The sequence below is a fragment of the Hydractinia symbiolongicarpus genome, chromosome 6 (genome assembly GCF_029227915.1).
Source record: "Hydractinia symbiolongicarpus strain clone_291-10 chromosome 6, HSymV2.1, whole genome shotgun sequence".
In the NCBI taxonomy this organism is placed as follows: domain Eukaryota; kingdom Metazoa; phylum Cnidaria; class Hydrozoa; order Anthoathecata; family Hydractiniidae; genus Hydractinia; species Hydractinia symbiolongicarpus.
The window spans coordinates 14,854,648-14,872,160 of NC_079880.1; the positions used below are offsets into that span (position 1 = coordinate 14,854,648).

At 34.0% G+C, this 17,513-nt stretch overlaps 1 protein-coding gene across 2 annotated transcripts in view; it reads right to left on the bottom strand.

Annotated features, from left to right (window-relative positions):
* LOC130647143 (uncharacterized) overlaps positions 1 to 17,513 on the bottom strand; it is a 21,122-nt gene continuing 3,609 nt past the window's right edge. For both annotated transcript variants that reach the window (XM_057452900.1, XM_057452899.1), the window contains exons 3-7: positions 15,875 to 16,434; positions 15,215 to 15,354; positions 14,141 to 14,320; positions 4,957 to 5,061; positions 1 to 1,605 (exon numbers count right to left, since the gene is read on the bottom strand). In XM_057452900.1, coding sequence (XP_057308883.1) covers positions 191 to 1,605; positions 4,957 to 5,061; positions 14,141 to 14,320; positions 15,215 to 15,354; positions 15,875 to 16,434 — 2,400 coding nt within the window. In that variant the 3' untranslated portion in view covers positions 1 to 190. The remainder of the gene's footprint in view (positions 1,606 to 4,956; positions 5,062 to 14,140; positions 14,321 to 15,214; positions 15,355 to 15,874; positions 16,435 to 17,513) is intronic.

The window sequence follows — 17,513 nt, forward strand, 5'->3', positions numbered from 1 at the left end:
TCTAGAGGTTTAAGTTTTGATATAAAATTAATTCTAAAAAATACTTATGTTCAAAATTTTGTAAAAAGTTTGCACCAGGATAAAAAAATTAAAAGACTCAACTGTACAATATTAAACAAGACGAATTTTTATGCGAGGCAAAAGTTACGCCTATAGAATACGCCCATTAATAGACGGGCCTCTGTCTTTTCTACGTTGTTTTGAGAGCAACAGTATCGTGATGACTTTTTCGAAATGTCTTATGTGTCATGTCTGTGAGATATTCATTATGACCATTATGACTCTGTGCTAAACTATCACGAAAACCTCTCACAGCTTCGTGCACACCTTTAGATTTCATGAAATCTATTTGCGCGTATTGTGTTTTTTCACTGTTTTTATTTTGTTTACCATCTGTTTCGTTTTCTTCTTTATTCTCTTTTTCTCTCTTGTAAAGTTCAATTTCGGCATAGGATATACTATTAGCCGGTAACCGATGTGGAAAGTCAACGTTGTCGTACGTAACAGTCTCGTATAAAGTATTCACTCTTAAATGTTTTTGAGCATTCATAAATTCACTGTTCGAAACATAGCTGTTCTCGTATGGTAGCTCCTCGTTGTAGTTATCATAACGCTGTTCTTTTGAACTTGGTAGTTCCCAGTCCTCTGATATTCCACTCAAAATTATGTCATTAGATGGACGAAAGTTCGATTCTTCAACACGTGACCTATATTTAGTTGTTACGTAATCGTAATTTTCCGATGTCGTTGGGGCACTTCTAGACCGTGTAGGGAGGCGTCCCCGTATTGCCGGCTGCGCTTCCGCATTTCTATTTTTTCCAAATTGCGAATTCTCATAACAAGGTATGTTTTCATCTTCCTCTTGAATCGATTCATCCGAATGCGCATGACTCGAGACTTTAAAATGCATTTCATTTTCATTACTATAAGTAGGTTCCTGGTTTAATGACATACTTCTTGCGGTTGCTGGGCGCGCCTTAGTTACAATTTCGCAGTAGTTATGCCCCTGATCTGCTACTAGGGTCTTTCGAATTTTTTGTATGGTTTCGATGTCTATATATTTTGGTTCGGCATTTTTCGTTTGTTTGAGACGCTCAGTATAAGTGGTTTCGTTTTTGTTATTGTTCAAAGTTTCGTAGCCGCACATGTCTTCGTACTCGTCAGTGTTCACGTAGAAAGAAGACGAGTTACCGTTACGTTTTGGAAGAGGAGGCTGGGATAAAGTTGGCGAGTGAGGCTGCTTTGGTTTACTCGCCACGAGTTTATATTTCCGATTATGCATTCTAGGCGAACCCTCTGGAGTGGAATTGTTACTGCCACGTGGGCTTTTCGTTATCATTCCTCTCAGTTTCGATACTTTCACAGCCTCGTAAAATGGTTCCCCGAAACGCTCCTTCTCTGTTGTTAACCGCACTAAGTTCACTGGATTCATGTTTTCATCAACTATTTCAGTAGATGGAGGTCTTTGAATGAACGTTGGGCTTTCCTCACGATGATCTTTTTGTCTGTTCTGCTTTTTCTTGAGTCGCTTTTGATTTTCAGTTAAAAAATTGAATTTGACAAACGTATCGGCAGTTGATGGCGATACAGGGCTTATGAGTCGTCCTACAAAACGAAAAATAGAGCTGATTTAATACTTAAAATTATAGTGCATATGAGGTTAATCTAGGTTAAAAAACCAACAAAACATGGAATAGTTACATTTTCACGCCGTTTCCAGCATTAAATAGGCGAAGTGGTTCTGGAAGACGAGGTACGAGGTAGGTTACCTGGGAAAGTATGCAAGGCTCGTCTGTTTAATAATAAAATATAAGCGAGTAACTTATTCTTGTTATAAACCACCAAGTGGAAAGTTATAGTTGAACAAACAGTAAGACACAAAAATTATGTAATTGTCGTCATTATAGTTCCTTCATCAAAACAAAAATGATCAAAATGACACATTATAAAACTGCTGATGTTATTAAAAGTTACGTTATAGTCCAGCATTGACATAGTGGATGTCATAAAAAAAACGTGCATGTCTGTATACCAACGTATGGACACGTGATATGAGGCGATCTGAATTCGCCGGTGCTGCATCTACACAGCCACGTGTAGAGGAAATTGCATATCCTGCAATGTCATACTTTTATATTAAAGATGCACACTTTTGTCACCTTTTGGTGGCGTAAACACAACCTCGACCCAGGATGTTTACAATGCTCGAGATATGTTGTCTTAAGCTGTTCAATAACAAAGCATTCTAATTTACACACATTTGTTTTTTAAATATATGTACCGTCATTGGTTAAAAACATGGGGTGGAATTCATCGTGTATGATTTATTCGTGGTACAACTATTGCTTGTATGAACAACGACTTCATTGTGCGTGGATAGTTTTAAAACGTGTTAACAGCATGGAATTGGTACACAAATGAAGATTAGATGTGTTATCTTGATCTGTTTAAGATGTTTTTTATTTATAAACAACTATTTACTTTAAAAAAAAAAAGACACTTCAACTTTTTCTTTCTTTGTGAACATATTAAAGTTTCAATCAGTCAAAATTTAAAACAAATTAAGAATATTTAAAGTTCGCAAGGCATTGTATCTAGGAACAAAAAACACGGGACGGATTGCATACAGTTATTCGCTTGATTCTTTCAAAAAAAAGTTACTTTACGTAGTGGCCCCCTTTACTTTTTATCTCTTAAAAATTATAAAATAAAGCTTCTCTTTACCAGACTTTGTTTCACACAAACCCTTTAAATCATTTTAACTTTAAAACCAACTATTTTTCTTTCTTTATACAGCAACAAAAGTTTCAAAACATGTCAGCAAAAAAAGTCCTAAACTTTTGTCTTTTTGTTTTTTAAAAAAGTTTTTAAAATTTACCTGTACCTGTAAGTAAAAACTTCATGATTCAAACTTTATTTTTTTGTCATTTAACAACAAAATCAACACACATCAAAATTTGTCCGTTAACGTCAATCCACACGAAACTTTAATACAACTAAATCACCTTTATCTTAAAAAATTATAATCTAGATCTGATAATAATGTTTTTGTTTTTAATATAAGGCATTTAGTTGGTCGTTTAAAGTAGAAAAAGTAATTAGAATTTAATCACGTTGGTAAACTGACAGTTTGAAATCAGCAATAGAGAATTTGATGTAACAGTGCTATCAGCAATTTCTCTGGTCAAAAATTGGGAACCGAAAGAGCTTAAGATTTTAATACGTAATAATAATAGATAACTGCCAATGTTTACTAAACTTTGCTAACATTTTACGCATGCAAAATGATGTCAGAACTGTTCAAAATAATAATTATTTAATAAAAAAGTCCTAAAATTTAAAATTCTTTTAAAAAACTATTTGTTTGCAGTTATCATCGCGATCAACGTCAAACACTCAACGCACAAAGAAGGTGTGTATTTTCTATACTCCTACGCAGATAATAAGTATTTATAATCAAACTTGTTAATCAATCGTCGGCGTAAACAAAATGCCGGTCCGACACAAACTAAGCAACACGGAAGGAGAAAAAACCAAAAACACTTACTTATCTTTACTCTCCTCCCTAGATGATTATAAAACAACCACATGAAAAATTTTGAAAATATACTGTTATTTAGCGACCCTATTCTTTACAACTTACAGTGATAATAAAATACTGAGGCGATTTTGAATATTTGTTGTATTTGAAATGTCATATAGTGATTGATGGTGTAGTAAATGATCTATTTTTCCTGTTCTAATATAATTAATACAGGATGCCGCGTGATCGTTAAGTCGTATTAGCAACGTAAATTTTAAAGTGTATCTACTGTTACTATGGCAACCTTACTATTTAGCATATTTTTATCAACTAAAAATTCCATCACAAAAGTTCCGACACATTGTTGTTACAGCAACTAATCTGAACAACATGTCAATAAAAAAGTAACGACACCAAACGTCGTTTTATCGATATGTCGTGTAGGTGACGTCATGTCGTTAACATTAGAGTTAAAAACAGCACTTTTGTATGCATCGTAACACAGAACTTGCAGAAAGAAGACCAACAAAAATGCTTATGGGTTGATGACCAAACAATTATATAAAAACACGACCCGCAGATTTTTGCCATAACATAAGAACAGTCTGTCTCTTGCAATTCTCTTTTAATAAGCGATTATTTTTGTCCTGATCTAAAACGACTTATTGGAAATGTTGTTTATAATGGCGCACACAACTTTTAGAAGTTCAACAAACTGAGTTTTAATTTGGCGTTGTTGTCATAAGCGTCAAAAAATAAAAGCAGTCAACCTCATGTCAGATAACACTGTTAGCTTAAAAAGTGTAGTGTTCCGAATAGTTATGCAGAATACCCACTATCTAAGTAAATTTGAATAAGAAAATAATAAGTTATTTTTGGCGCCCTTCCAACGCTGTGTAAAAAACTGCGTTGAACTATCGCTTTCGATCGAATTGATATAAGTTGCTAATTATATAATTACTAGTCGTGAGCCCGTGGAAAAATCCACGGGTTCGCCCGTCCTTTTTATACCACATTGCGATCTTCTAAGCTACCATTTTGCGTGACAGACAGACAGACAGACAGACGTACACGGGCATTATAATATAGATAACTATAGCTCTATACATAAACTGAAAGAAATCTTGCTTTTCTGTAAGGTCCCCGTGCTGAAAACAATCTGTTGTATTTAGTAGAATAGATGTATTGCATACTGTACAATAAACTCTTTTTATCTAAAAGTGGCAGGGCCTCTGGAAGAGCAAAGATATATTCGAACAGAAATCTGGGACTGAAACGAAGCTCTTTCAAGCCAATATTATTATATTACGTCACAATATTATCACGCGTATTTATTCATTTATTGTGTTAAAAAAAATCTTACAAGGGTTGTTTTCCAAGCATCATTTTGGTTCTGTATGCATCAACAAAGTAAGGAAAAAAACTTGACATACCTGAACTTTCTTCAGCTATTGGTTCACTTTCATCGTCCGCTAGGCTGGATGACGTTGAAGATTTATGTATTCCACCAGTTTTGCTTAATAGGTGTGCGCGAATAGCTAAATGAAAAATGCATTTCATTTTGGAAAACGATCTTGTTTCTTGTTTAATAAAAGTAATTCGGTTTTGTGTTTGTTTTATTTTACTTGTTTTACGCGATAGCTAATATCTGTTACTTTCGATTTCCTCTTGTCAGTCAAATATATAACTTGCGGAAAAAGAAAAGTATAAAAGATGTGGACTTTCCAAGAATTAAAAATGTTAGTAAGTTTCACTATAGAAAATATATGGGATTTACCGTCGCTCAATGTAGACGCCCATAAAAGTTAAGAAAAATGCCCACGAAGTACAAATTAGCCAGAAGTGACCGACATATAACAGTATAGCTATGTGCCGCAGGTTTCGCGGTGGGAAGGATTTCGGAGATTTTGCGGCCGTTATATATTCGTCTGCACAAGTTGGGCAAATTTCACGAATATTATAAAATGATTAAATTATAAAATAATTAAATTATAAGGCTAAGGGCCTTTTTATATGAGACCGGGAAACTCGGTCCACCGAGATATCCCGCATGACTGAGATCTCGGATATTCGCGGAAAAACGCTGAAAATTTAAATCGTTTTTATATGGTGCATATTCGTCTCGCCCCGGCTACAACGGGAAACTCGGTCAACCGAGATCCCGGGCAAGTGACCCGGGATCCCGGTCAAACGGGATGGATACTTGTCCATGTAAACAGAAAAACCCGGTGGCTAAGTACGGAAAAAGTTTATGTAAGCTTTAGAAGAGCAAATAATTATCACTATTAATGCAAATCAATGGATATATTTGTTTTTGTATTATAGCGTATTTGTAATAAAAAGACAACAAAACCATGAAACATGCTGAAAACACCAGGTTTCACTGAAATTATGATTGAGAATGATCTAAAATTAACTTTTTATCCTGTTTCAAGTGTGTGGGAGATAAATAATAGCCCCATAATATTTTTAAATGAATAATATTTAAATTGGTCTGAAATGATGGTAATTTTTTAAAAAAAATAAGAAATAACTAATAGTGATAACAAAGTTGTTTCAAGCACAAACAGTATCACTATCTTCTTTTTTCTGTTGATGGAAGCCATATTTGTTTATATACTCACCCCGCCACTTTCAATTTCCCGCTAATTTTCTTCATATAAACCCGGGACGGAAAATGACAAATTTACATATAAACTCGAGTTGATATTACCCAGCTCTACCGGGAAACTCGATAGGCGAGTTTCCCGGTTCTCATATAAAAAGTCCCTAACGAGAATAACTTTTACTCATTTTTTTTCCTGTATTAAAACTGAACCTCAATGTTGTATTTCCTACGAAAGTGTGTCATATTTTTTTCAAAAAACGGAGATTCATCTTTCTGTGTCAAAACAGTAGTTGTTTTTTTAGTAGCAAGTATGAAATCAGGCAAAAAAGTAAGAGTGGAGGGGATTTGCAGTGGTTGAGGTTAATGTCTAACTTGGTCTATTCCGGCCAAAAGTAAACAAAAAAACATAATGACAATCAGATATTCAAAATCGTAATTTATCTACATCCCTACAAATGTTTACGCCTAACAAAGCTAAAGTCTATGGAAGCCCATTAGTGCGAAGCTTATTAGGCACATGTTCCATATTTAGTTTACACTACAACCTTAAGATAATTTTACGAACTTAAGATAATTTTACGTAAACTAGATATGAAGTCTTTTGTAAAAGTCACCGTAAGTTCTCAACTAAACATTTTTTGAGCATATTTCATTGGATATCAATGTGATAATACACCGGATGTAGTTTTAGACAACAATATTAATGAGTTCCCTTCTAATGAAAATGTAGTACAAAGAAATTGGATGGGTGGTGTGTAGAAGTAGACGGTATGTTAACAGGGGATCATGATGGACTATTTTCTTGTGTAATTATTCTGTGTTGAATATCGCAGGTTTCATCTTACTTTTAAACTAAGTTATTAACCCACGTAAATTGTTGTAGTTCAATATTACAATAAATCGGACTTTATAGGCAAATACCCTTTAACATATATTTATATTTCTATATATATATGTTTTTTTAGACGGCCTAAACAAGGTTCAAATATAAAAGCCTTACAAGTTCTGCGGACGAGCTTGATTAAAATCACCACAGATAAACTTTCACAGATGGTGGTGCAAATCACCCTGTAACCTTGTCTATGACAACCATGACGAGAACTCTTCCAAGAGCACTGCTTCGCGTTCGAGAAAGTTAAGCATAATCTATTTCAGTTATAAATCTTTTAATAATAAAAGAGTACGTTTTAAGGTTCAATCCTTCAATTTTTTACCTTCGTTTTTGCGATTTTCGCCTTATTCATACCAGAGTAAAAAAAGCCAGGGACGAAGGTATAGCATTAGGTGCTCAGCACAATTTCATACCCTGCGAAACGAGGATTAAATTTAAAACTACTTATTACGAGTCATCCTCAAAAGTTACCGTTTGCGACATACTATGATTTTTCTGACTATTGAATTTTCTTATGAGCTGAAGCTTCTATCCCTAAAGTTAAGCAAAACGATTTTTTCTTCTAGTCTTGCAAAATTAGCATTCCCCAAACAGTGTTCGTGACAGTTATTAAAATGTAGTAGCAGACACCTTTTCTTTATCATAACAATTATAGCTAGAAATATTTTTCTTGCAGCACTTAAATGTCGTCCTCTCTATCACCATTACCACAAAATTACAGCCAGTAACGTAACGTAAATGTTAACAAAAACCATAAACACAAAAGATTCGGTGTGTGCGTTAACACTAATAGACAATGATCATTATCTAAATAGCATGAAAGCGAAAAGTTAATAGAAAAATTGTTGACGCATAACTACAAAACTACTAAGAAGGAAATTCATAACCTCGCGTTATATATTCCTCTATATATTCCGATTAATCCAGTTAATTATCTGGGTTAGTTATAAACTTACTCAATAAGTTTCTATTTGAGTTACAGATTTACTGTGATGCCACTTCCAGCAAGTTCGCTCATCATGTCAGTCTAAATATGTGTATCTGTGTGAAATACAATCGAAACCAAAAATTTTCAAATCACAAGATATTGGTAGAGAAAACAAACAATAAGTACATAGATGAAATTGGCTTTCATAGTGCTCTTTTTTACGTCAGCCTAATTTTTACATTCTACTAAGCTTACACCCTTGTGCAGTGTAGTGCAATGTAACCCCAGGGTTTAGTGCAGTCATCTACCACATTTAAAACTTCGTCACAATTAAAAATACATACTAAGAAACTGACGTCACAATGACCTCATTTTGTCTTGCTTTTATTCTAGGTAACTTGTAGTAATAGACGTTAAGCCGTGACAAAATCGGCAGGAATTGATCGGTCGGAAAATTCCTCGGGAATTTATCTATCGCAACTTGTAGCTCCAAATTTTGTAGACAGATAGTATCATAATATATAGACTGTATCGGTAGCCAATAAACGCACGATTTTGAGCGTCCTTCATATTTATTTATTGCTATTTCGCCCACATTTATGAAATCGAGCTGATCACGTGTTTTTTAACCGCAATGTTTCAATTAAGATTGGGAACCCATCCTCGTGTAAATGCCCTCTCGAATAAGCGCCCACCCTAAGCACTCGAATAAGCGCCCGAGCGCCTAATCGAGACATTAAGATGTTATAAATATCAGTTAAACGGTGCCTCGTTCCCAGAGCTCTTTAAAACCAATTGAGGATTTATCTGAGAAAGAGCTAGGACGAGAATAATTTCAGTTTCACCAGGACTTTTTAGCAATTAGAGATGATACTCAGATATTCCTTATAAAAGGTCCCTAACAATAAATGCAAAAAAAAAAAAAACAAAAAAACAGTAATCAAAAACCACATTGTTTTCTTCTTTTAAAAACAGCATTGTCATTCTACAAGTCGTGACATATTTTCCAATTATTTTAATTAGCCTACTTTGTATTTTTGTTTCAGGAAGTTGAGGCCTAAATTTCCTCTCTCCTTGCGTTACTCCTTTTTAACGCCATGTCATCAACAAAAGCGTTGCATAATAGGATGGGTGGTAGTAATGCCACTCTCTCACTTATATGTTACGTACCCTATACCACCCCTCACTCCACCGCACCCTACTTTGTTTTCTAACTGAATTTTGGATATTTGTCTCTTTCTAGAGATACCGACTTATACAATGTAAAAACACGATGTGAGGACAGTGTGTGCAAAATAACTCCATTTTACCAAACAAAAACAATTTACATTTCAAAATGATTTTAGACCTTCTTTTTGTCCTCAGTATTCTATGCCTACCGAGTAATTTATTGAGTTTATAAAATATATACAAAGTATATACAAAGCAATTTATGACAAATTTAAAACTATACAACATTAGACTCCTAATTTTAGAGGTGTTTTGGTCCCAAAAAGCAGTAAATAAGGAAAAGCAAAAATTGAAAACAAACTTTTTTGGCAAAAATAAAGTTGGTAAAAATGGTTTGCCGACAGAAAAAGTGGGTAAGAAATTTTATTTGGCACAAATAATTTGGTCCCTGAACAAAAATTTGGTCACTTTTTGTCGTCTTATTTTACCGATAAAGTATTTGACGTGGGATCTCACTTTGTAGATGACGTGAAAAAATACAGATATAATACATACAATACTAAGAAGCATGAGTTTTGTCACATTGTTTCGTCGTAACTATATGACCACGCTGTTGATTACTTCACAAACCCACAAGCCTCTACCTGCAACATGGATGGTTGGCAGGTCATTAATATTTTGTTTTTTGGTTACCAAGAAAGGTTTTTATGTTGATGTACTAAAATGCGACAAACGACTTGATCAAAGCACATGTCTTATGGTTTCTTGAAGATTGAAAGTTAATTCGAGTCATTTAAAAAATTTTTTCGTAAATGGTGAAAGTTCAAAATAGAACCATTACTCATATGGACGAAACTTTCCCTGGACATTGGGAGATTTGAAAATAGAATCACGTATAGGGAACCGATGCCTTTGCGTGTGGCATGAAAGTGCGTGTAATTTATTGAGCTGTAATTACAAGCTCGTGAGCTTGTATTAAAACGCAAATGTGTCCTACAAGAATGGAAATTTTTGCCTCTCTGAGCACCGACACGGGAGTCGTCATGTGTTCGAATCTCATCTTGGTAACTAATTTTTTTTTTTTTTTTTTTTTAAAGATAAGATGCTGGATTACTGAATTTAGCAACTTTTAGGTGGGGTTTGGAGTCTTTCTTTTTCCTGTTAGTCAGTTTACCCAAGACGGACCCATCGAAAATCGAATTTTCGAGAAATTTTCCGTTCAAAAAGATCCACAAATTAATTTTGAAAAATAACTGCGTAGTGCGTAATAAATATCGCCTATCTGAATAGCAAAATATGTCGTGTCTAACTTCGTAACAAAAATCACGTTTAGATAGACAGCTTTTTGTGAACTTTGTCCGCGAGGTTGTTTGCGTATATCATACGTCTTGTTAATAACATAGTACCCAGAGCTGTCAAAACTAGAATCAGGATTTTTTCATAACAAAAATGATCTTTCACTTTTTTAGGATTGCATTCCAGTGAATATTCTTCAGCAAAGGATATTAAAATCCGCATTTTCAACAAACAGTATCCAAAGTTAACCAGTAAAACGTAAGACGTTATTTGATCGCCACACTACTGTAAAAAATTTGTAAGTTTAAGAGCGAATTTCCCTTGTCAAGGGATACTATTTATCGAGGAAAAATAATGAAGTTTATATTTCCGGCGAATTATAAAATTTCCCCACAAGTACGGAAAGAAAAATTATGCTAGTAAAAATAACAAAAAAACAAACAAATAAAAACGCAGCGATAGTGAAGTAGGATGCGATGGTGATAATATTTTCAACCTGACACGGTCGTCTTATGATTTAGGGAAAAATTTTCAGTCTTCTTTTTTCCCAAAATTACTTAAGGGGGCTGAGATGATGACTTCTTTTGAAAACAATTTTTTTCCCTTTGAATATGTACTTAATTTTGATAACTAATTTATCGAAGTGTTTTCTGGGGTTTAATAAGCGTATTTTATCACAAGAAAATATTTTTAAACTTAATGCTACAAAGCATAAAAAAAAAGATACAAACAATCAAACATAAATACACATACAAACATACAAACATACACATACAAACATACAAACATACAAACATACACATACACATACATACTACTTACGTAGGTTTCAAGAAATAGCAGCCTTTTAAATTGTAATTCCAGCTGAATTATTAAATAGATTTTCAATTTTCATTTTATCATACTAACTCACAACAAGGGCTACGTCTGTGCACAAATTGAGAAAGTGTTCTAATAGCGTAAGAAACTCGATCATTAATTAAGCGAGGCAAATTATTGGTTTAATGACTGCAATTAAAAATTTAATTAAGATCTCGTAATATCATGGAGGATGCTGGAAATATTAAAGTCTATTGTAACTGTAGGAAATAGCCGGATACAAAAAGGATAAAGGATGCAATGATAAAATAAATAAACATTTTGGAATTTTGCCAAAACTAAATCTGAAAATCTCTGCATACTTATCTAAAAAGTTTTTCACTAACTAGCTACATTTAGGATATTGTATTTTTTAAGATCTTAACGCAAGTTAATATTATTAATAAAAAACTTTCTTTTTTAATTCGAAGAACGCCAATTATGTTGTAGCTATTCTTAGCTTTTTTAGAAGTCAAAATACGAGAAGAAGAAATGACATTGTCAAACATTCCTCGTGTCAACTTAACAAGTGACTTGTAAACTTTGATAGTATTACTAAATTTATTTCTGCTCGAGTACAAATGTCACGTTGAAATATTTTGTCAGTAACATAACTTTCATAAAAATAGAACTTCTTTTCACAGGTGACCTTTGAAAGCAAACGATTTATAATTTGAACCTTCACTTAAGTTCGTGCGAGGATGTAGTGATTGAAGCAAATGAACAGTTTAGTAAACACCTCAATTGGTATATACATTATCATGATTATCACATTATCCTTATTATGTACGTCTACCCTGACTCTAATAATTGTTGTTATTTGTCAATTAATCAAAAAATGGCACCCAATGAAAGCATAGGGATTGAATTAATAGACCAAGATTACAGTTTGGAAAAGAAAAGATACTAGAGGCTTCGATTGACTCAAGATTAAGGACAAGACTTCAATATAAACAACATTTCATTAATCAAAATTTAAGACAAGTTTAAAATTATTCCAGACTGTCCTTTGACGTATTTTAAAACAGTAATTAAGTTATTCGAATTTAAGTAAATAAATCCTTTTCCTTTATTCTCGTGAACGCAAGATCATAAAATGACCGTTATTCACCCATGGAGTAAAAAGGTTGAATTAATTCCAAACAGTGTCTCGGGAACATTTCTATGTTCTATAGTGAGGGATTTAGTCGAAGTTCGCTAAAAAGGACGTAATTTTGCAATGAATATAAATAAAATCTTTCACAAAAACGCAAGCAGAAATTGTTGAACGTCACGTGCAGTTTAATACTTACGTCATTCTTGTTGCTTTAATATAAGTCATACAATCAGTCAATAGACGCGTTAGAAAGTCAATGACTTATAATTAAACATGATGCAATCCAAAAAGGACAACGACAACAAAAAATCGTGCTGCTTAAAAATAAATTAAAACGATAGCGCATGGTTATGAGACCAACAAATTATTTTTTTATTGTTGTGGTTCAATTGAGCATTACAGTAAGAAAATAAAATGCACTTTTTCGTGGTCGCATGATTATAAAGTAACGTGGGAAATGAACAAGCTATGTTATCACCACATAGATTAATTTCTACCTCTGACGTTTTTATGATTGGATGTCGTGTGGACGAATTACTGGTTCATTTGTTGGTCGGTTTGTTTTGGCTGCGAGTTAGTTATTAGTATACGGTGTAGTAGTTTGTTCCAAAGTATTTTCACTTTTTCTTAAAACCGGTAATTTATTTTCCTAGAGTGTAATGTACTCCTTTAAATTTCTTTTTTATTTGTCCGAATTATATTTTCAAGAAAGAAGCATGGTATATCCTTTATGCAATGAAACATTAATTTCTCACCTACTCTTTTTTGGAAGTGTTAAAGGTGAAAAAATGAGTCCCTTCAAATTCGAATAATCAACGTGAGAGCCAACTGCAAATTAACAGTAACAGACCTACACCAGGTATGGATTCTCGCAGCTTTTTAGTACACAGGTATGAGGCAAACTTTTAATATTTGATATCGCCCATATGAAAATTTTTGAATTTCCACATATTGAATATATGCCTACTGCATTATCGACTGTCTTAACAATCTCTCGTTAGAGGTGATGTTGTGCCCCTACAGGGGCGGCACCACAATTTCCAAAGTGAGGGGGCTTAGGCATAGTGGAAGATTTTAAGATTTTAGTGACAATCAATAAGTGAAGCTAGTTGCCGAAACAGCTGGTGTCCAGGGGGCGCTGTAAGCTTCCTGTTGCTGTCGAACGCATTTTTAGAGTCCTAAAACACGTAAAACGGCTATACCTTGGGGCCCCAGGGGGCGCTGTAAGCTTCCTGTTGCTGTCGAACGCATTTTTAGAGTCCTAAAACACGTAAAACGGCTATACCTTGGGGCCCCAGGAAGCGCTGTAAGTGAGATAGCCTTCATGTTTTCTGGTTGAATAACATCAATTTTCATGCGGTGATAGAGACATTTATTGGCAGAAAATAAAAAATTATTACTTAGCAAAAAAGTGGGGGGCTGAGTCTCCCCCAGCCCCCTAGTGGCGCTGCCCCTGTCCTAAGTCTGTTATCAGAGCTGTTTGGTAGTAGGGTGCGCCAACCATTGCAGTGTGATCGTAAAGGGTCACTAATCATTAGTGCAATTTTAGGATAGACTAATCACAATTGCAATGCAGTTGTAAGATCAATCAACCATTAGTACGGCCCAATGGTAGGATACACCAAACGATTTTGCAATGTGATAGAAGAGTACAGCAATCATTAGTGCTTGTATGCCAACCAACCAGATACGGCCTAAATTTATTGTTTTTCCCCCTTGATGATAGACTGAGAAAGTAAAAAACTGTAAATATTCAAGATGGTACTTACTATAAACATCAGTAGCAATCGGGTTCCCAGCATCGGGCAAGTCGGTTTCTGCTGGATAAAACACATTGTCGTACAGCGAATTGTTGAGTTGTTCTTTTAACTCTTGCATATCGGTAGAAGAAGAGCGAGACATATTATCAGAAGTATAACTTTGTTTTGATGATGTTGTCGAAACGTAATCTAAGAAGAAAAAAATGTTTGCACAGTTATTGTTAGAAGGGATCTTGTTACAAAAAAATTTTTTATTTCTCTTTCTGATTGTTACAGAAATTTTTAAATTTAAATGTACAAATGAAATTTTAAGCTTATTATTTGGCTCACAGAATTCGCCTCCCAGGTTTTAAAAGCCGAACCAAAAAATGATTTTACTTATCTAATTAACCAAGTTTTTTCATAGTAATATGGCTGCAAAAATTATTGACAGATTGTGTTGACAGATGTCCTTGACATGTCCGTGCCGATACATTATGTCTCATGTACAGAATTGCTGATTTCTTGAGAGAGCTATTTATTTATATATTTATTCATTTTAGTTTATTTTTTGGGAGGAGGGGGGTGAAATATAACTGAAATACTATTTTCATATTGGGGAATGTGACTCCCTGCAACTCAACAGGTACGTGCTCTCATTGTGCTCTACAGCACAAGTTTTACCTCTTTTTGAATAAAAAAAATGCGTGTTACCACAGTGACTTCAAGTTGTGTCAAACGTCATATGCAGGCAAAAGAAGAATCTCTTATTTCACATATTTATCTATGTATGAAAAAAAAGGATTTTCGAATAGGAAAGGTTTGCTTGCGTTTAATGTGACCCTCCCTCTACTGACATCTTTCATAGAGCCTGAATCATCCTGTTGAAGTAGTTAGTTTTTTCTTTATCTTCCATATTCCAGCTTATTCTTCATAGACTGATTTTTTCTTAAAGTAAATGCAAACAAAAGTAAATGGTTTGACTGACTCTGATCAAGTAGGTAAAATAACGATGGTAAAAGCATTAGCTGACACTCAGTATGAATCTAAACATACAAAAAATATAAGAGGGTTATATTCTTATAGTAAACTGCACAAACCTACCTGCAGAATATGCAGATCCTGAGAAGGCTTTGTAGGAAAGACTGTCATCATACTCCAGTTGACTGCTTGAACGCTTGAAACTTGGTGAGCGATGCACCATGTTCTTTTCACGAACAGTCTTCGACCTCGGTTTGTTTATTCTAAGGAATGAAAGTATATTTTATATTTGATAGTTCATGTGTGCAGTGTATTGGACATAGTTGGTTAGGAATGGTCTGTTAGAGTAGGTATGAAACGTACTTTGCTTCTTAATCTCTTTAAAATGACGTTTTTTTTCAAATAGAGTAGCCAAACGTAGTTAAGAAATAACTACGAAAAAATTAACAAACAAGAATTTTCAAATCAACGGGAGATTTATGGCAACTAAAGGTTAAATGGACCTCTCTGAGGAAAAATGAAAAGTAGAAGGCATATTTGCCATACCGCACTGATACAAAAACAAGAACTGGCATAAATAAGTACCGTTTACTGCTAACAGAGACGACATTAGTTTAAAAGTTACAAAGTATAACCCCCTTTCCTTTTTCTCTTCGCTCTTCCTTCTTCCACCCTCTTCCCCCACTCCTTTCAACAAAATTTTTAAACTTGAGCCTGAATAAGCCGATCAAAATTACTTCCGATGCAGCACAAAGGAAAACATAGAATTCTAAAAACACATACGATGAGATCATTCCTTGAACATCATCAACATCTTCATCAGAGAGCATCTCAAACCAGATCTCATTGTGAAGAAACTCCTTATTTTTAAAAAGTTCAATAAACACCACCTTTTCCGTATAGCCACATCTTTTAATCAGATATGAAGGTATCGTTAAGATGGTTGCATCCTCAGTTGCAAATTCAATACAGTTCAAAGCAATACGAAGAAGGATACACGAGCTCAAATCATGACTTTCCCCGATTCCTCGTTTTTTGACAGTAATATACCACTCTTTACCATTTTTGATGTTTTCTTTGTCAATTCTTTCCTTTCGTAGCGTTTTGATGGAGCTTAACCAGCGCATTGTTTCCTCTTCGCTGTCTGCAACTAAACCAATCTTTTCGTTATTCGTGAACAAGGCGAAGGAGAATAGGCGCTTCTTCTCTGATAATCTTAGAATGTGTAAAATATTTGTCAGGTAAATGATCTTCTTGGGCTTGAGTTTTTCTTTGAATTTTCGGATGTTTTCAAAAATTTCCAGTTTGTGTTTGTACAAGACGAGATATTGTTTCTTTGAGTTCTAAAATAAAACAACTCCTATATCTGAAGCGAAATGAAAAATGAAGAACAATATGAACAATTTAGCAACTAAAGCAAATTTATCTGGATTTGTGAATCAGTGCACGAAAACGATAAAAATAAAAAAGGATAAGATTCCAAAAAATGTTTTTGGAATTCGTTTAAATCTGTAATACACGCTTTTTTTATAAGAATATACTCCATGAGAATACAGAGGTTGAGAGATGGGTTAAAAAATAAGAATAACCTAAAAATATACCAAGCTCGACTTTTTGTTTTAGATATGAAAATTTGTGTGATGCATAAATTTAGATTAGAAGTTTAATTTCTTATGCTGTATGTTCTATCTTTAGGCATATTAAGGGTAATTTAAGAATATTTTTAAGAATATTTAAGGCTGAGATTTGTCAAAAGTTAAGAATACTGAGGCTGAAACGAAAAAACACTATTCTTATAAAAAAAGCGTGTAATTGCTTAAATCTAGAAGTGTATGCAGACAACATCGTAAAAGCGCTAACTGCACTTTACACAATGCCAGCATTACAAAACAATACACCACACAAACCAGAAAGGTTTGAAAGATAGAGAGATTAGGATGTGTGCTGACGTCAAAAATGAAAAATGACAAAATATCGGAACGCGAGAGTACTAAATAAAAAAAATGAGGAATAATATTTTTAGGGTTGAGGAGAATAAATAAAAGCGCAATGGTAAGGTAGGAGAAAATTACTTGTGATAGAAACTGAAAATCTTAGTTAACTAAGGCTATGCACAGCAAAAATGTCAAAAGTGTCTTTTTGAATTGCACTTTCAAAGAATGATATAAATTTCAATAATAGCCATTTTATCTCATGTGGTCAAGTGTGTGCATGTAAAAACAATCCGCAAAGTTCCGTAAATTTTTCTAAACATGGTAAGTCATCTATTTAGCCAGGTTTAATTACCGCAATAGCAAAAGAGATGTATTACACATGTATTACACACGTTTAACCAAAAATCCTCTTCAACTTTTACAAAAATCCAAACTTGTAAATACAACTGCAGAGGTGACACCAACTTTCTTCAAATGCAAATTTTTAA